Genomic DNA, 21,311 nt, shown 5'->3' with positions numbered 1-21,311 from the left:
CCACACCCACTTCCGCCCCCGAAAATCAAAAAAATCTAATAACAAGCGGAATTTTAAAGCTAGAGTTGCAAGTTTTGGTATATACAATAATTACTAAAGTAGTTATGATTCCTAAAAATTTGATTGCGATCAGATAAAAATTGTGGAAGTTATTAAAAAAATACTTTTGTATAGGGGTCTGAGTTGCTTTGGCCGACAATCTGGTCCATTGTGCCGTCTATGGTATATTTTGAATGGTGTACTATATCGATATACCAAACATACCATTTGGTATATTTTTACTATTTTCGGTATATTTTGAAAAATACCGCAATATTTTGCCTTTATTAAAAATGGGTAGCGGGTATCTCACAGTCGAGCACACTCGACTGTAACTTTCTTACTTGTTAAGCTTAATTTGATTGACAACTTTACGTAATGCTCCGTTCAACTATGGGATAGTCTTACAACATTGAAAGGTTCTTAAAATCCAATTTGCACTTTGAGCTTTCACTATGATATAGTATAGAATCGTTTATAATCGTGGAGTGTTCACTTAAGAAGTTGAATGAATGATATACAATATAATTAAAGCTTTTAAAACACTTTTCAACTTTAATTTGAATTTGAATGACAACCTTACATAATTCTCGAATGCGATAGGCTTACAACATTGAAAGGTACTTAAAATCGAGTGTGGTTAAAGTCACTCAAAATGCGGGTTTATCTGACTTGTACTTACTTGCATTTTCATTGGATCGGTGTTAACCTGGCACATGTATTTGCCGGCATCCTCCATTTTAACGCTGCGTATGTTGAGGGTCCATGTGTTGTAGTCGTTGTGCGTCACCGATAATCGATCATTGTTGGTTATCACATGCTCGTGTATGGCCAGAATTGCCTTTGCATCGGCCTTAATCCATGCGACCTGATGATGGACATCCCACCAAGGCCCATCCACATCCCAGACCAGTTGATGACAACGACATTTTGCGACGAGATGATGAGACGTTTTCATTTCATTTCATTTCATATCGTTGCAATTGTGTTGTGTGTGGTTAATTGTTGTAGTTGTTGATGTAGCGTTTTTTTGCCAATTGCATTGTGATGTGCGCATTAATGTATTTTTGTTTAAAACGTATTATTATTATTAATCCCATTTGTTGACATTCGCGTTTTAAAATGTTGCATTTGTTGTCGTTATTGGTCAACGCAACGTCATCGACATCAGTGCGCATTCAGCAATTTCCGGTTTCGTGTTTTTTTTTTCAGATTTTTTGTAGTTGTTGTTGGTGGTAAAGTAAAGGTTCGATGTTGCAGGCCATCGAAATCGATTTGCGGATGTATTAGAATTTTGTTGGAAGTTTTGCGTTTTGCGGCGCCAGTTGGCGATGCCATTCCACAGTTGGTAACCAAGTTGACAGGAGCAGGAAGAGGAGAGAGAGGAGAAGAGGAGGATGGGCATCAACGGTACAAAAGTTGGCCGTTTTGTTGGTGTCGTTTTGGTGTCAGTATCGTTGACAATGCCCCACGAGGAGGAGGAGGATGTTAGTTAGTCGTCAGCGTCGTCAGATGTCAGCGCAATTTGACGCCATTTCCATTTTTCGTTGCAGGCGGCAACACAAGGCAAAAACGCAATTTTATCGTTGTTGATGCCGCAAGTTTTTGCAAGTTTTCCGTTCAGATGGTGGGAAGCCAAATGTTGGTGGGAGGGGGAGGAGGGGGAGGATTTTGTGTTGTCAAGGATATGAAATCGGGATATTTCAAGTGCAATTAGTGGAAATGGTTTTGTGGTCATTTGTTGGACGAGTGTTTGAATGTGTGTATGTGTGTGTGTAGAGAGAAGAAAAATTTCACAATTAGTTTACATTTGTCAACGTTTTGCTTTGCTCTGCTTTTTCAACTGAAGAAAATCCATCAAAGAATAAACATATACATTGTACAAGTTGGAGTGGATGTGGGTATTTATTTTATTATTCTTTTCGTTTTTTTTTTTTGCTTAGTGGGCGGGGCAGGTAGTTGGCAGTTCTTTTTGCAGGTGCAATACTAACATTTAAACAGTTGACATTTAATGCAAATGAAAGAAAAAAGTAACAGAAAATACAAAAAACGTAAAACAGAACAGAAGGAAAAGCACACACGTAATACATGCAAAAGCCTAATACTGAACAAAACTACAAAGAAACAAAACACACACACACACACACACACACACATGCTGGCAAAGTCAAAGGATAAGCAAAGGTAAAGCTGAACAAAAAAATTACATAAAACTGTTGCCTACTTTAGAGCGCAATGGTAACATGAGGCTCTCTCTCTCTCTCTATCCCTCTTTACTCTCTGTTCTGACTCTATATTTTCATTAGGATAATGTCGCTCAGATGTGCAAGTGAGAAGGCTAATCTGCGAGGCTGATCTTTGTGTACAAAGGCCAGAATGAGATGGCTTCTATTTTTGCTTTGAACTTTTGTTGTTGTTTCCGCTGCTGCTTGGCAACTAATTTAAAGACAGAGGCAAAGCGAAACCAACCAAGCTACAGTTGTGGTTTACATGTTATGTTAAAGAACTGAGATTGTTAATCACAGCGCTGTTAAGTAGTATTATTACTAATGTAAAAGAATCTGTAGACTGTCAATTTTATGTTACCAGACTGATATTATTGTCTTAATAACATCACTGTTAGACATACCATTTTAATGCTGTTAAGTTGTATGATTACTAAAGTAAATTAAGATGTAAACTGTTTATTTCTATTTATGTTTCCAGATTTTCTAATTTCTATTTATGTTCGATTCTTATGTTAACATGTGCACTTCTGTTAGGTTGCATGATTACTAATGTGAAAAAATTTGTAGACTGTTAATGTTATGTTAGCAGACTGATATTATTCTCACGTTAACATGTTATGTTAAAAGTAATGTTAAGGAACTGATACTTTTAAAAACATCGCTGTTATGATTACAGTTTCGAAGGCTGTTAAGTTGTATGAGTAACTACTATGTTAAAGAATTCGCAGACTGTATTTTAACATTACTGTTATCAGATGCAGCTTATTGAATTCATGTTGTTATTGCTGTTTTGGTTCGCTTTGCAATTTATTGTTTATTTATTTATTCTTATTTGTTACTTTGAATTAAATTCTACGGATTAAGAAGCTTGCGTGTCGTTTTAATGTTACAGATGTCGAATTTGAATAGAATAGAATAGAATAGAATAGAAGATAAATCAATTCTCTACATTCAGTGGTTCTAATAATTTTTGTGATTTTACTCGCTTAAATTTTAAAAGAAGAGAAGTTTAATCAAAATTCTCTACATTTGGTACTTTTAACCACTTTTTGTAATTTCACTTTGTGATCTGTGATCCTTATGTTGCATGGTTAACAATGAAATGACTTTATGACATTAAATGAAAGTATGAAAAAATAGTTGACGAAAACTTTCCGCTAAAATGTTGATATTTGATAAAGTACGCAGCTATTATTCATTTCACTCTTTGCATGCCACATTCGATTGTCGTTATTAAAACGACTTGAGGTCACCAATCCATTAAAATTGCCATGAAAGGAATCTTCATCGTTTGCATTGCGCTGTTGTTCAACAAAAAAAAAGCAAAGAATAAAAAATCTGAGATGCCAATAATGCTGATGGCTCAGCACATTGAGGATGCTCGAGTTAACAGGCAAACAAAAGCGACTGCAAATGCAGCTGTGACTCTCTCTCTCTCTCTGTCTCTCTATCAGTCTCTCTTTCTGACTGTCTGTCTGTCGTGCCACGCCCAATTGTTTGCCGTGTGTCAATAGTGGAGCCCAAAAAAAAAAAAAAAACAAGTAAGAAAGCTACAGTCGAGTGTACTCGACTGTGAGATACCCGCTACCCATTTTTAATAAAGGCAAAATATTGCGGTATTATTCTCAAAATATACCGAATATACTGCAAAAGTATTAGAAATATACCAAATGGTATATCGATATAGTACCGCATTCAAAATATACCATAGACGGCACAATATACCAGATTGTCAGCCAAAGCAACTAAGACCCCTAGTAAGTAGGCGTTTTTGCCCATACAAAAGTATTTCTTTAATAACTTCGACAATTTTTATCTGATCGGAACCAAATTTTCAGAAAACAATAAATACTATACTATAGTTATTATTGTATATTCCAAAATTCGCAACTCTAGCTTTACAATTACGCTTGTTATTCGATTTTTTTTTGATTTTAGGGGGCGGAAGTGGGCGTGGCAAAAATTTGAAACAAACTTGATCTGCGTGCAAACATAAGAAATGCTGTCGAAAAAAAATTACAGCTCTATCTCTTATAGTCTCTGAGATATAGTGTATCATACGGACGGACGGACGGACGGACGGACGGACGGACGGACGGACGGACGGACAGGCGGACATGGCTAGATTGTCTCGGCTGTTGACGCTGATCAAGAATATATATACTTTATAGGGTCGGAGATGCCTCCTTCTACCTGTTACATACATTTCCTGCCGGCACATAGTTATAATACCCTTCTACCCTATGGGTAGCGGGTATAAAAAACAGAGAAAAAAAACGCCATAAACCAATAAATAGCAAACCGAGCCAAATAGCAGCAACAACAACAGCAGAAGTTGCACCAAAAACTCAACTCAACTGAAGTTGAACTGGTGGCAACACAGGACACAGGACACGGCATTGGGCACAATGCTCTTCTGGCATTTGATGTCGCTCGGACTGTCACTTTATTTATTTACTCAATAAAGCAAATTTATTGAGTAATGCTAAGGGAGTTAAGCTACGCCTTCGCCTCCCTCGCTCCTCGCCCCTCGCTCCTCGTTTCGCATATACAAAGAGTGCCCAACGGATTCCGATTTCGATTGTGAATGGAATTTTCAGCAGCAAGGATAAATAAAAACGAAAAGCAAAACAAAAACACAAACTCAAACACACACACACACCAACAAAAAAAAAAGGACGTATGAAAATAAAAACATTGTTTGCGAGCCATGTAAAAACGCCAAATGTAAATGCAAATACAGCGAGCAAATGTCATAAAGCAAGGATACAGTAGCACTAAATACAGGACTACCAAGGACTACAGGACTACAGGACTACAGGACTACAATATATACAACTATAGGACTATTGTGCATACAAACACACTACATACACATATATATATATATGAAAATGGTGCAAAGTTTGTTTCGGTTTTAACTCGGTGCGCTTGAATTTATTTTTATTCATATTTCTCTGTAGCTGTTTCTGTTTCTGTTTCTGTTACTCTGAAACAAAAACAAAACTCAATTGCATATAAAAGAGTAAAAAACAATCTGCAACGCAAAAAAAAAAAACAACATATAACAAAATGATTAAGAAAACAATGAAAAAATAATCGAAACGCGTATGAAAACAATGCAACGATTATGCGACTTCTTTTTGTTGCAGTCGATGTCGTTGTTATTGTTGTTGTTCTCCACATTTGCTGATAAAAGAGAGGTGAATTTTTGTATTTTTCAAAAACACTGCAAAAGATGTTTTAAATTATGCAGCACATTTCTGTTGTTGTTCGCTCGTTGCTATTGTTGTTCCATTTATTTGCCATTGTCATTGAAATCCGCTTGTCGAATTTTCTTATTATTAATATTATTATTATTATTACTTTGTCGTACAAATTTTGCAGGCCTAGGAAAATTTTAAATATCGCACTTCTATCGAATATAAATATTATTGTTTTTTATTTACCGAAAACTTTTGTGTTTTTCTTTAATTCGAGTTCCTTCAATTTGTGCTTTAACTGTTTGCGAAATTTTTTATATAATATAACCTTAACTATTAAACTGTATTTATTCGAAATTTCTTTGACACTTAATTTACCGTATTCGTTATTCGTTTTTTTTTATTTGGTAGTTTTTTGTTGCCTTTTGTTATTTCAGTTGCTCGTTTTTCGCATTCTGCGTTCAGCGAATGCAATTTATTTTATTATGTTGACAATATTTTATTTATTTATTGTTTAAATAAAATGAAATTGAGTGTTGTGCTCTCTTTCATTGCCCTTTATTCGTGCTCTCGCCTCTCGTGTCTTTCTAATTGTTGTGCTGCTTTTGTTTGATTGAAACATCAGTGGATTTACATATATGAGATGGCGTTTTTATTTATGATGCCATTTCGTTGATTAACACCCTTTGACGTGCGTTGCACAATGTAAACACAAAAGAGAAAGCAGCCAAATGTTGCTGATGTGTAAACAAAATGCATTCATCGAATTAAACACGAAATAAACTAATGAAAGTAATACCAGAAACACATAAAAGAGATGCAACAAAAGATAATTCTCTTGAACTGATTCATCGGATAGCTATCGATAACTGCGATAGCTGTTATAGTTCTTCTATATTTCTTCAACTAATTCACTTTATTTGAACTTTATATTAATCCAACTATTTTGTCCATTTAATAAACATAAAGAAGGTACAACCAAACAGAATTCTCTTACACTGCTTTATCGGATAACTTTCGATGTGGACCTGCTGTAGTTCTTCTTTCTCATTTGTTGATATCTTATATTCCATCTTTGTTCAACTTATTCACTTTTCTTTAACTTTAAATTAATCAAAGTATTTTGGTGAAACATAAAAGAGATAGAAAAGAAGATAATTCTTGCAAACTGATTCATCGGAGATAATTCTCTTAAATTCTGATTCATCGGATACTATCGATAAAAGCTTTTGTAGTTGTTCTACATTTCTACATTTCTTTAACTAATTCACTTTATTTGAACTTTATATTAATCCAACTATTTTGTCCATTTAATAAACATAAAGAAGGTACAACCAAACAGAATTCTCTTACACTGATTTATCGGATAACTTTCGATGTGGACCTGCTGTAGTTCTTCTTTCTCATTTGTTGATATTTTATATAGTCCATCTTTGTTCAACTTCTCTTGAACTTGAAATTATTCAAAGTATAAAAGAGATACAAAAGAAGATAGTTCTTGCAAACTGACTCATCGGATAACTATCGATAAAACCTGTTGTAGTTCTTCTTTCTCATTTGTTGATATTTTATATTTCGTCTTTGTTCAACTAATTCACTTTTCTTGAACTATAAATTAACCAAAGTCTTTTGGTGAAACATAAAAGAGATACAAAAGAAGATAATTCTTGCAAGCTGACTCATCGGATAACTATCGATAAAACCTGTTGTAGTTCTTCTTCTTTTACATTTGTTGAGGTTTTATATTTGAATCTTTTTACATTGTTATTCTCTTTATCTTTTTCTTGAACTTTAAATTATTCAAAGTATAAAAGAGATACAAAAGAAGATATTTCTTGCAAACTGACTCATCGGATAACTATCGATAAAACCTGTTGTAGTTCTTCTTTTACATTTGTTGAAGTTTTCTATTTGAATCTGTTTACATTGTTATTCATTTTTTGAAACAAAAATAACAAATGAATCAAAGAAAATTGTAGTTATTTTAAATAAAATGCATTCGCATATTTTTGTAATATTTTTGATGCTTTAAAGTATCGCGTCGTCGAGCATTTTGATGTCAGAGAACAATTCTTTTTAATTGTATTACATTTCACATTTCGATTGTTATGCGGTTTCATTTATTATCATTTGTCGTTGCTGTTGTCGTACATGGTTTTTTTTATGTTGCGGAATTGTTTATTGTTGTTAACAACAATCATTGGTATTTTTTTAAAGCATATTGTTAATAGTACATTACATACATATTTGTGTTGTGTTGTTCATTGTTTTTGCCTTTGTCGACTGAATTCTTTATGCAATACTTTATTAAATATGCGTTTTTCTCACTCATTCAATCTTTCTGTTGTTGATTCTGGTTCAGAATTTTTGTTGTTGAAAATAAAAATGCGTTGATAAAGAAAATACATGTGAAACATATCTAGTCGAATATGGACGACTAGCGGATACCCTTTAAACATTTAATAATTAAATGAATAGAATTTGAATTTTACTTTTCATTGAGTAGTCCAAAATGTTGAGAGGGTATTAAACTATAGAATTATTCGTTTCGTTTGAAACCAATTGTGAAAGTATCATAATCTTTTCGATATTATTGTTTTGAATATGGTGCATTGGTGCGTTAACTATGCAGAGTGCTATTTATTATGATATAATATATATAGATATATATAGTTGTTGTATATAAGTAAGTACTATATGTGATGTATATATGTTTTACTTATATACTTGAGATTATTAAGTTTAAGGTGCGCTTAAAAAGGTTACATAATAATTGTGATTATTGTGCATTTTGGTGCGATTTGTCATTATAAGTACTTAAAATTGGTGCACTTCAAATTTGTGAGAAGGTGTGTGAGAAACTGTTTGATATTGATGTGGTTGTTGTTCTTGTTGTTGGTTACGTAACGGAACTTTTAATCGAATAATTTGTGCTTCGATATGGAATATCGAATTGAAAACGGATAATCGATAAACGATAATAAATAATACAAAAAATAAGTTAAAAACTTGGTGTACTATGGTTTTTTTCCTTTTTCGTTTGGGTTTTTATTTAAATTGAAACGCTGCGATTGAAACCGATACATACCTTGGCTGGAACTGACGCACCGTCAGCACTCACCCGATGGCCACCCAAATTGTTTACCACACACGTGAAGGTCGCGTCCCGGCCTTGGGCAACAGTGACATTCTCCAGCGGTATTACAAAGTCCGGCTCGAATGCGCTCACTGAGGACGATTTGTTTGAAACGGAAATATCTTCATTTCAATGGTTGATTGCCATGAAGAGAAAACATTGATTGGAACAATTAACGAAATTTCTTATTTATTTGATGGTATTGTGTGTTTTTTGTGGTTGCGTTTGTTGCGTTTATCGGTTCATTTCAGTAACTTGTTGGTCTAACGAATAAATGACATACATTCAACATGTTAATAAGTGATTAATTAAAGCAAATGTAGGTAAATGATTAAAAATGCTGGTAAGCAAGCGAATGATATGCTAGCAATCACTATCGATAACAATGTTATCGATAACGAGAAGCGCATAACTTAAGCAAGCGTTTCAGTTATCGATAAGCTATCGACAATCTATCGATCGTGTTAAGCAGCTCTCGATATTGTTATCGATAGTGCAAGGCCAAGGCATAAACTAATCGTTAGCGAAGCGCAGATGTGAAGCCATGTTTTCGGTTTATCGATAGTCGATGACATGCGACAATCGATAAGTTATCGAAAACCGATATATGTATATGCCAAGGAGTAACGATAATATGTTAGTTCGTTTAACGATAGTCGATGACAATCAAAAAGCTATTGATAATCTATCGATGTGTTAGCATAAACTTATCGATAGCGAAGCGCAGAAGTTAAGCCATGTTTTCGGTTTATCGATAGTCGATGACATGCAACAATCGATAAGTTATCGAAAACAGATATATGTATATGCCAAGGAGTAACGATAAGTCGATCACAATCAATAAGCTATTGATAATTTATCGATGTGTTAGCGACAACTGTTGATACAAGCTTAATTGAATCAGTAAACTCAACTGCATAATCTTCGATAGTTTGCTATCGACTTAACGTGAAAACAATCGACTTACCAATGCAATTGCACCACAGCAACAACAGCAAGAGCAGCTGCAATCGCCACCCTACTCCTCCAGCTCCAGCTCCAGCTCCTCGATTGGCCACGCCCACACGTACGCCCAACTCGCAAGAGGCCTGAAAACGCGCCAGCTTCTGTCCAAATGTAGATTGATTGGTCTGCCGTTGGCTAATGGTCTCTAATTGTCGCTGTCTCTGTCGCTGACGTTGTCGTTGTCGCTGTCTCTGTTGTGGCTGTTGTTGATGCTGTTGCTGTTGCTGATGTTGTTGCTGATGTTGATGCTGTTGACGTCCGCACATCCAACTGAGATTCGGAAACTTCTGAAAGTTATCGTTGCGTTTGCTTTGCTTGCTTTTGGCGATTTGGTCGCCGTTCTGTTGCGTTGCCACCATCATCATAAGACTGATGTAGTTCCCATTAACATTGCTTCAATGTGTCGACGACGATGGTGATGATGGCGATGACGATAACGATGACGACAACGATAACTATGGCGATGACGATGATGAGTTTTGTGTTTTTGCTGTGGAAGAGTTTTTGTGTTCACAAAAGTTTAAAAATGAGTTATGCAAAATTGTATTTCACTTAACGACAAAACTTGCAAATTTCATATGTGAACTGTGATTGACGATTTTCATTGAACTTTTCCAACTAACTTTCAATAGGAAGATGTTCTTAAGGGCTTTACAAACTAGTTGTATCAATCAGCATTCTAAATGTTCTTGTATTATTTATTAAGGAAAATATACGTAAATAGCATTTCTTCATTTTACAAGAAAATTATTTGATTTTTAAAGAGCTTAAATCAATTTTTTATTTAATTAAATGAATGCTAAACTTAGATTGGTGTATATATGAGTAAAAGGATCTACTTAAATAAATGAATCTTAAAAATTAAATAGTCAGATGCGCTTAATTATAAAAAAAAGACTTCTGCCCACTTTAATAATTTAATTGACATTCAAAAATGCACCTAATTATACATTCTTTGCATTTTGTAACTTGTTAATCAATGAATGAAATTTTTCATTAATATTTGACATTTTTTTAGGGCTTTTTTCTTCGACTTTTCTACGCACTTTAATAATTTACTTGACATTCAAAAATTCACTTAATTAGAACCAGTTTCTAGGAAATCAAATCATTCTTCGATCGAAATGTAGTTTTAACTCATTAATTAATGAACGAAATTTTGCAATAATATTTGTTACTTTCCTAGAGCATTTTTCTAGACTCTTTTACGCACTTTGTTGGTATTCAAAAATGCACTTAATTATGCAACTGTATCTTGTAAATCAAATGGTTCTTTCATTGAAATGAATGCATTTTGTAACAGACAGAAATTTGATATTAATATTTAATACTTTATTCGGGCTTTCTTGACATTCTAAATTTGGTTACTCAATTATGCAATTGTTTTCAAACGATCCGTCTACCACAAGTGTAATCAAATGAGTAAACTAAGATGCAAGTTGTTTCGACGCAAGTCATTGCTTACAATGTTTGTTGTTGAACTTGGTCTTCTTTATGTAGAGGAAGACTATCGTTGTAGTAAATTGTAAGTTGGCAATTGGCAAATGAAGTTTCCTGTTGTGCGCAATTTGCATTCAGCTGTCAAATTGCTGGCAACCGATGGGTAAACCGCTAAAAAGTGATTGCAAGCGAAGCGTAAAGCGAAACCAGGACATGAAACAGGAGCAAGAGCGGGAGCTGCAAATAAATAATCTAAATATTGCATATTGTGTGTGTGTGTGCACAGTGGCCATAGTCGAAGGCGTTGTCAAAGTCGCCGAGGAAGTCAACGTTGTCTGTTGTATCTTGTAGATACTTTATCTATTGACAAAGCACGGAGCGGACTAAACGTGGCGAAGGGGGCAAAAGCGGATGTTGCCTTGCCTTTGTTTGGCGACGACAACATTTTTATTGCCAGCAGGACGACGACGAGGACGAGGACGAGGACGAGGACGCGGCGAGCATTCATCTTGGGGCAGGACACACACACACACACACAGAGGCAGGCCGACTTGCTGCACGTGCCGCTATTTACATTTGCACGTAATAAATCCACAAGGACAGAGGCGAGGAAGGAAGGAAGGACAAACGGTGCAGCTCGGCAACAGGAAATGTGCAGAAAGTGCATATGCCGGCTGTCCTTTTTGACTACGACTACGACTTGGACTTGCCTCAGACTGTATGCTACGTGTTGCACATTGCACACACACACACAGAGAGACTCTTTCTATTTTCCACTTTCCTCACACACACACACATATTTACATTGACAAAATTTAATGAGCTCACAAAGCGAGGCACTGCTAACTTGGCCAAATATTTGCTGCCTGGCTCTCAGGCCCAGATCGAAGTCTGTCTAGGAGAGAGTGAGAGAGAGAGGACATGCGACGCGTGCTAGCCATTTTATTAGATACGTGTCCTATCTATCCTAGGCCATTCAACATAGGACCAACCGAGCAACGTAGCAACGTTGGAGCGTTGAGCGTTTGGAACGTAGCAACCACCAAGCATCCAATTGCGACGCCCTTGTAATCATCTATAGCTATAGCTATCCTACGCCCTTTGTGTGCACTTAAACACTTTTCTGACCTCCTATCTGAGCTGAGCTGAGCATCATATGTATGACACACTTCCACGCCTCTGAGATCTGTCCTTGTATTCGTCTCGTTTTCTTTTTTCGTGTTTTGTGTTTTGTTTGCTGCTCATCAGAATTGTTCTCGTTGTCGTTGGCAGCTGCAGCCCCTTGCTGCGATACATTTGCTTTACGTAACGGATTACGAAATGAAGAGTGCAATCAAACAGCTGGTGTGGACACTGACATTAATATTGATGGCAAGTGAACAATGTTAAAAGTGCCAAATGGAATTTGAGTGTGCTATGTATAAGTTAAAGTCGATAAGAGTGGTACAAGTTGATTGAGGAGTTGCATAAAAAACAATGGGGTGCATTTAATGAGAAATTAATAGAAGATGAATGTAAATAAATGCGATAAAATATACTTTAACTTAAGTAACAATTAAGGATTGACTGACTGACTGACGGATTATCAATGCACAGATCAAATGATGATAGTCAAGAGTCTGAAATTTGTAAGTAAGCTACTTTGGCTGGGTTTTGACTGACGAATTCTCAATACACAGATATGTTAAAATGGTAATAGCCAGGAGGCCATTTTTACTCAAACTAGTTTGTATTATTCAAAGTGTAAAAAGGTTGGGTTTTTATTCAGGGATGTGATTGTGAACTTTCTTTTATACTTTTCACATTCATTTAGTACTACATCGCTGAAAGAAATCAAGTGATTTATTGCACTATCAAGTCAAACATTAGATAAACTAAGCCAAGTGGTTAGAGCTAGGAGGTTAAATATCATACACCATCTATAAAGTTTGCATAATTTGATCGTTTAATAAAGCAGGGTAAGAATGGAAATAAGTGGCTTTAAATTAAAGTTAGTAAACACAACAAATATAACAGAAATTGGTTAACAAATATTGATAATTTGAATAATTTGCTGTATTTCTCAACATAAGTAGAAATGCTGATAAATCAATATTATGTTAAAGTCCATATAATCAAAATCAAACTGTGATTATTACATTTGTAAATATGTTATATATTATATTATATTTGTATAATTTTATTGTGCACTAAGACTGTATTTTCCATCATAAGTAAAAACGTTCAAAAAGTCGTTCAACTAATCATAAACATACTGTGATTAAGAGCATTGCAACTTCGATGCTTCTTCAAGTCAAGTTAAGTTCAAAATTCGACAGGCAAAAGGCTGAAGCAAAGAAACATGAATGTTGGCCAACTGCCTTTAAGTCTATGTACACACGTGCTGCATATGATGACTGAAAATGAAAATTTCACTTTTTACTAATTGATAGCCAAAGTGAAGTGAAAGGCCATTGTGATGTAAGCGAAGCAAGCGAATCAATACGAGAAAGCCTCAATCTGAATGACAAAGAAATGGCCAAAAATTCTGTATTTATTTTGCCATGCTGCCCATGAGACTTGCATAAGAATTTAAACCGATCAAAACGAGTCGAGTTATGATGAAATTGTTTTTCTCACAATTCACGCTCGTACTCGAAATGCATTTTTCTTTTTTGTGATAGTTATTAGTTATGTGTGTTGTTCGTTGGTCGTTTTGTTTTGCATACGAGATTTGCATATTTAAAATGCCTAACTCATAAATTATGATGTGATGGAATTGTTTCAATTGCCATGGCTACGTTTTTGTTTCACACACACACACACATAGACGTTGTTGCTCCATTAGCTCTCAGCTTGTACATGACTGCATTTCATAATTTTTGCACATACATATGTATACTATATTATTTGTATTCGTTACAATAAAAGGAATTTCTTAACTTGCACAGATTCTCTCAGAAAATGTCAAGATAATTCAATTCTGTTGCATTTTTGGTTTTTATACCCGCTACCCATAGGGTAGAAGGGTATTATAACTTTGTGCCGACAGGAAATGTATGTAACGGGTAGAAGGAGGCATCTCCGACCCTATAAAGTATATATATTTTTCATCAGCGTCAACAGCCGAGACGATCTAGCCATGTCCGTCTGTCCGTCCGTCCGTATGAACACCTAGATCTTAGAGACTATAAGAGATAGAGCTATAATTTTTTTTCGACAGCATTTGTTATGTTTGCACGCAGATCAAGTTTGTTTCAAATTTTTGCCACGCCCCCTTCCGCCCCTGAAAATAAAAAAAATCGAATAACAAGCGTAATTTTAAAGCTAGAGTTGCGAATTTTGGTATATACAATAATTACTATAATAGTTATGATTCCTGAAAATTTGGTTGCGATGGAAGTTATTAAAGAAATACTTTTGTATGGGCAAAAATGCCTAGTTACTAGGGGTCTTAGTTGCTTTGGCTGATAATCTGGTATATTGTGCCGTCTAAGGTATGTTTTGAATGAGGTACAACACCGATATACCACATATACCATTTGGTATATTTTTAGTATTTTTGCAGTATGTTTGGTATATTTTGAGAATAATACCGCAAAATATATTTCTTTTATTTAAAATGGGTAGCGGGTATCTCACAGTCGAGTACACTCGACTGTAGCTTTCTTACTTGTTTCGTGCAAAATAGTCATAAATATATAGTTGAAATTTGAATACGAATTAATTTGAACAGAGAAATTGGAGAACATTTTAAAACAAATTTAGTATTAGAATGTTTTCTTTAAGTAAATCGTTTCTGCATTTGAAATATTTATTTATTTAATTTTTCGAACATGCAAATAGAAACATGCTCGAGTTTTCCTTAGTAGACATTTTGCGAAACAATTTGCAGAAGCGGTTCAGTGAACAAGTCAATTGCAGAGCAAGCCAATTATATTATGTTTGTAGTTACTTGGTATTTATTTACATTCTATTTGCTGCAATTAAATTCAGTAAAAGCTCTTTGCTATTTGCGAACCGATTCTTAAATTTCGTTTCCTGTCCAGACTCGTTTTTCGTTTTGTGTTGTGTTGTTTTTTCTTGTTTGTTGGCTGCGATGAACTTAAAGTAAATCAGGGTCAGAGCAAAAACTGCTAGACACACAAACAAAACACACATTATGGAGTTTGTGTGTGTGTGTGTGTGTTTATTGTTGCTGACATTTAAAATTACACACTTGGGAATGCGGGAGAAGTTTTGCTTGAAAGTAAACTAAATTAAACACAGTGAAACATTGGCATAGCATGGACGCAAGCAAGGGGCAAGAGGTTAAATAAATGACAACTGACCATCGAACAGTGAAACGTGCAACACACAGACACACACACACACGCACACACACTCTGTTGACCTGGGTGGGGGGGCAAATGCCACGCCTTTAGCTGAAACCAAAAATTGTAGCTACTATAACTGCTTCGTTGTCCTGGTCAGCAGAAACTTGCCAAGCGTCAACTAACTGTATTTGTATAAGGCGGAGGCGGTGAATGGGGAGGGGAAAACATACCATACATACATATATAAATATAATAGACTAAAGCTTAGTTCCAGGGTCCTCTTCGCTTTCGTTGTGTCAACGTTGTGTTTCTGCTGATGCGACAGATTTTGAGAGGATTTCAGAACTCAGAACTCAGACACGAGACTTCAGGACTCACAACTCTGGACATGTGCAAAAGTGTAAATGAGCAGTCATAGCCAGCGGCGCAATTGTCACACTTGCAGCCTCGAATACACACACACACACAGACACACACACATACGCTTGCATATGCATGAGTGCTCAACTGTCAACTGAATCTCTGCCTTCCCAACCCATGAAATTTTCCTCTATATGCATGCGTCTATCTTTGACTCTCTGTGCAACGGCAACACTCAGCATGTCATATTTTTATTTGCACGTCCCCCTCGCTATCTTCTCTATTCTCTCTCTCTCTCTCAGTGTTCTTTTTTTGTTGTTGTCTTTTTGCCACGCCCTCCCGCTTCCCGCCTCCGCCACCGCCTTTGCCGCAGTGTTGCTCTAATTGGAGTGCTTTAGCGAGCTTAGTGTCTGGCGGACATTTTCTGGCATTTTAGCGACTGTCGATTGCTTCTTTCTCGATTTGGTTTGTTTGGGGTTTGTGTCACTGACGCTTGGCTTTACAGTTAACTCTCTCTCTCCATCTCTCTCTCACTTTCGCTGTCTCCTCTGTCTGCCTTTATCCATCCATTGATAACTACTATTCCCGTTCGTTGATGATAACTGCTGCACACTCCCATTCGCATTCTGAATTTTCCACTCGCATCCTTTCGCTTTGACTCGTTTACACGACTCTGCGGCAACTAAAGATGTCTTCAATGCAACTGCAGTTTAGTTTTGACCCTTTAAAACGCTTGGACTTCACATTGAAAATTAGTTGGAACTACTTTAACTTGAACGAATTGTGTTCAATTATTCCCTGTATTTTCAGTATTTTCGATTACTCTTAGTACTATTATTGTTTACTACATTAAATATCACCCAACTTGAACTTCAACTTGTTTGACATCTTATGTATTTCTATTTTTGTTAGAATTATTTAATTGTGTTGAATTATTCCCAGTATTTATAGATTTTTCTTAGAAAAATATTATTGTTTAATAGCTAAAATATCATGAAACTATCACACACATAATATACTAAGCTCTCAAATTGAACTTTCACTTTGTGATCATCTTAAGTATTTTCGTTTCTTATTTAGTGTTATTTAATTATGTTCAATTATTCTGTGTATTTTCAGTATTTACGAATACTCTTAGTACTATTATTGATTACTACATTAAATACCAAAAATACCACATAGAATATACTAAGCTCTCAAATTGAACTTTTACTTTGTGATCATCTTAAGTATTATTGTTTCTTATTTAGTGTTATTTAATTATGTTCAATTATTTTGTGTATTTTCAGTATTTACGAATACTCTTAGTACTATTATTGATTACTACATTAAATACCAAAAATACCACACAGAATATAATAAGCTTTCTTATCATCTTAAGTATTTTGGTTTTTTTTGTGTTATTTAATTTCCTTACTAAAATTTCTTCCCTTCACATGTAATTTTCTAAAATTTATGATATCATCCATAAATTTTGCACATTTCAAAGAAGTTTTCATTGTTCAACGACGAAATAAATAAGCCATAAGATCTATAGTTCTATTAAGTGAATGAGGAAGTATCTCTCTATTGTTGTTGCTGTTTGCTTTTATGGCATATCAAATGAAGATTAAATAAGTTTCCTCAGCTGGAAATGTAATTATTTTCCTTGTTTCCAATTAACTTGTAATTCACATTGAGTTGCTCTTGTTGTTGTTGTTGTTGCTGTGTCACACTTTGAGCAGCTATTTAATAAGCTGTATCAATAACTCAGTCTATTAATGTGCAATCCTTTTGGCTGTTTGAGGAGTGGGGCGGAGTGGGGGCAAAAAGCCATTGCCATCAAGTGCCAAATAAAGGCATAAACCCGACAGTCAACACTCAGCATTCAACTCTTTGCAAAAGGCCAGCGAACCGTTGTGAACTTCCTTTCACTTCGCCCCCACACAAGTTTTGGTCCCAGGCCGAAAAAAGGATAAGTAGCGAAAGGATAACGACTGAAAGGGAGCGAAAGGGAGAGCATAAAGATTGTAACTTGTAAATGGGCAAATAAAATGGAAATGAATATTATAAAGCAGCCTTGGTTCGGCCTGCGGACATAAAACGCCAAGAATGTGCAGAACGAAGGACGAAGGACGAAGGGATGAACTGTGCTCACAAAGTGAAAAGCTGACAAGTAGCTTACGTAAATAATGTCAACGGAACAACAATAAAAATAATAAACGAATTAGCTGCTTATGCGCTTTTGGCCAGAGGGGAGAGAACTCGCGTTCAAGACGGAGGGCAACCGGATATGTCCTGGGCCAATGAAAACGAAAGCTGACAGCAACAACAGCAAACAAAAAAAAAAAAAATCAAGTTAGAAAGCTACAGTCGAGCGTGCTCAACTGTGATATATCTGCTATCCACTTTGAATAAAAGCGAAAAAGTGCGGATTTATTCTTAAAATATACCAAATTAATAATACCGCAAAATACCGAAGGCTATTTGACAAAATAAAACAGATTATCAGACAAATCAACTATTACAAAAAATACGGAAATATACCAAATTGTATATTCGGTATATTTTAGTATTTTTGTAGTAGTTACTACTTTATTTGGAATATTGGCATATTAATATATATGAAAATATAACAGATTATCAGACAAATCAACTATTACAAAAAATACTGAAATATACCAAATTGTATATTCGGTATATTTTAGTATTTTTGTAGTAGTTACTACTTTATTTGGAATATTGGCATATTAATATATATCAAATTAACATATATCAAAATATAACAGATTATCAGACAAATCAACTATTACAAAAAAATACTGAAATATACCAAATTGTATATTCAGTATATTTTAGTATTTTTGTAGTAGTTACTACTTTATTTGGAATATTGGCATATTAATATATATCAAAATATAACAGATTATCAGACAAATCAACTATTACAAAAAATACTGTAATATACCAAATTGTATATTCGGTATATTTTAGTATTTTTGCAATAGTTACTACTTTATTTGGAATATTGGCATATTAATATATTTAAAATATATCATAGAGTATAAAATATAACAAATTGTCAGAAGCACAAAAATACTAAATATATACCAACAGCTGTATTTTGTATATTGATATAGCAATACATTTAAAATATACCATGGAGCACAAAATATACTAGATTGTCAGCCAAAGCAAGTAAGACACGAAGAAACTTCCTTCTTTACTGCAGGAACAAAGTCGTATAATACCCTTCTATCCCATAGGTAGCGGGTATCAAAAGAAAGAAAAGAAAAACCAAAGCGAAAGCGAAAGCATGAAATGCGGACACACGACACGACATGACACAAAAGCATTCAAATCGACTTTTGAGCCGCTTTTGTAGTCGGTTTTCCTTTTTTTTTTTGTGCATTTTTTATTCGCTAAGATGTTTATGGCTTGTCAAGGATTATTGTTATCACCAGCTAGCCAGGTATGCAAACCTTTGATTCTAGCCTTGTAATTGACTTGCTGCAACTCTCTCTCAGTCTCAATAACAGGTTCGAATTATGGTTCATTGAGTTTTTGCTTGTGGTTCTCTGGTGTATTTTATGAGTTGAGTTATTGGAGTGGAGTTTTCAGTTTTTAGTTAGAGCAGCAATATATAATTCAATTGTTGACTAAATATTTGGTTAAAAGTAATAGAAAATCGCGTTGGGAAGAGGCAAAATTATAAGTCGATTTGTTGATACAAATTATTATTGGAAATAATGGTGAAGTCTTTAAAAGAATTAATATTAATGAGGAGAGCAAAACAGTGTTACGAATATACTATAAATACTATAATATACCAGAGGCTATATTTGGTATATTGAAACTGCACACAAAATATACCACAGAGTGCAAAATATACAAGATTGTCAATTACACTTTTGAATTACAATTGAATTGCAATTGAAATAATGGTAAAGTCTTAAAAAAAAATTAATATTAAGGAGGAGAGCAAAACAGTGTGACAAATATACTATAAATACTATAATATACCAGAGGCTATATTTGGTATATTGAAACAGTACTGCACACAAAATATACCATAGAGTGCAAAATATACCAGATTCAAATTAACTAATGGTGAAGTCTTTAAAAGAATTAATACTAAGGAGGAGAGCAAAACAGTGTGACGAATATACTATAAATACTATAATATTCCAGAGGATATATTTGGTATATTGAAACAGTACTGCACACAAAATATACCAGATTGTCAATTACACTTTTGAATTACAATTAAATTGCAAATGTTAATAAGCGCTTTTCTTCGAGCTTATTTAATGATTATTCCATTAGCTTATTTTTGTAAATGTTCTACCATAGCAGCAGTCAGCTCTTTTAACTTTACGCTCGTTGTTATCTTCGATGTAGTCTTGCACTCTATTCCATTAGCCTTAAGCTCTCGTGTCCAGAATACGACATTTGCAACAAAAAAAAGAAGGAAAACGGTTGAGTGTTACTTAATCTGCTCTAAAAGGCAGCAACAGTAGTTGGCAAAACAACTGAAAACGGAATTTATGAGCGGTAACTTTTTGGCCACCTTTTTGCATTTTCTGCTCTCACATGTGTTTTTTTTTTGCTGTATTTTTTGTATTTTTGTCAAGCTTGAAAGTCACGAACTGTGACAAAAGGATTACAGGGGAGTTACTTATGTCAGCTGTGTGTTGCTCCACAAAACAAATACATATCTGTATCTGTATCTGTTCCTGCTGCTGCTGCTGCTTGCAGTTTATAGGCTAAACGAGATTAATTTCGAGATTAAGCGTGAGCAACAATGTCCAGAGAAACATGCAACAGGAGGACACGCAGTCGTTGTGTTAAATTAAAATCAAAATCAAGTCTCTACTGTCAGTTGTGCGATGCCATTTCAGTTCATTCCTGACTAACTGACTGACTGACTGTCGATTTTATTCAACGTGCAAATTTATTAGATTAACAGCAAATATCACATAGGAAATTAACTGTCGTCTGGAAAACACGTACGCCTGAAATGCAGACGCATATACACAATCCGGATGCTGGGACAAGTGTCTCTTCTCACTTTCCTGAATACAGAACACATCACAAACAGCACAGAACACAACCGAATACACACACACACACACACATTGTTGCTTGTGGTTGTGCCTGGGCGAAATGTTAAATGTAGCTGAATGTTGTCAACATTGCTCAAATGCTGTCAAATGCTCGTCAGCGTGTAACAAAAGTGCATTGCATAGCCGCTCCTCGAGGCGCCACTCAAAATTTTGCAACGTGTTGCATAAACTTCGGACAAGGCAAAAAGCTTATGACACAAGCAGAGAGAGGATGTTGTAAGCAACAGCAACAGCAACAGCGGCAACTAAGCAGCTTAATAAGTTTGCAAATGTTCCAAAGAATCTTTGAATCAAAGTCAAATATTTATAACGACCAAAGTTCCAATATTGATTTATTAGCTCATCGAATCGATTAAATCATTGTTGTCGGCTTTCTATTTGTATTTCTTGTTATAATTAACAACCTCGAATCAAGTATTCAAAATTATTACTTATTTGTCAATATACTTTCTAATATATCTAATATAATGTTGCGCATTTATCCACACTGAATGTACAGC

At 34.9% G+C, this 21,311-nt stretch overlaps 1 protein-coding gene across 3 annotated transcripts in view; it reads right to left on the bottom strand.

Annotated features, from left to right (window-relative positions):
- The window catches only part of LOC132796957 (roundabout homolog 2), a 50,366-nt gene that overhangs the window by 15,085 nt on the left and 13,970 nt on the right, over positions 1-21,311 (bottom strand). The window contains exons 2-4 of one of the 3 annotated variants that reach the window (XM_060808327.1): positions 9,574-10,101; positions 8,559-8,728; positions 722-907 (exon numbers count right to left, since the gene is read on the bottom strand). In XM_060808327.1, coding sequence (XP_060664310.1) covers positions 722-907; positions 8,559-8,728; positions 9,574-9,976 — 759 coding nt within the window. In that variant the 5' untranslated portion in view covers positions 9,977-10,101. The remainder of the gene's footprint in view (positions 1-721; positions 908-8,558; positions 8,729-9,573; positions 10,102-21,311) is intronic. The other 2 variants (XM_060808329.1, XM_060808328.1) reach the window with 2 other exon arrangements.

The sequence above is a fragment of the Drosophila nasuta genome, chromosome X, assembly GCF_023558535.2.
Source record: "Drosophila nasuta strain 15112-1781.00 chromosome X, ASM2355853v1, whole genome shotgun sequence".
Taxonomy (NCBI): Eukaryota; Metazoa; Arthropoda; class Insecta; order Diptera; family Drosophilidae; genus Drosophila; species Drosophila nasuta.
This window is presented reverse-complemented; position numbering and strand designations above follow the sequence as displayed.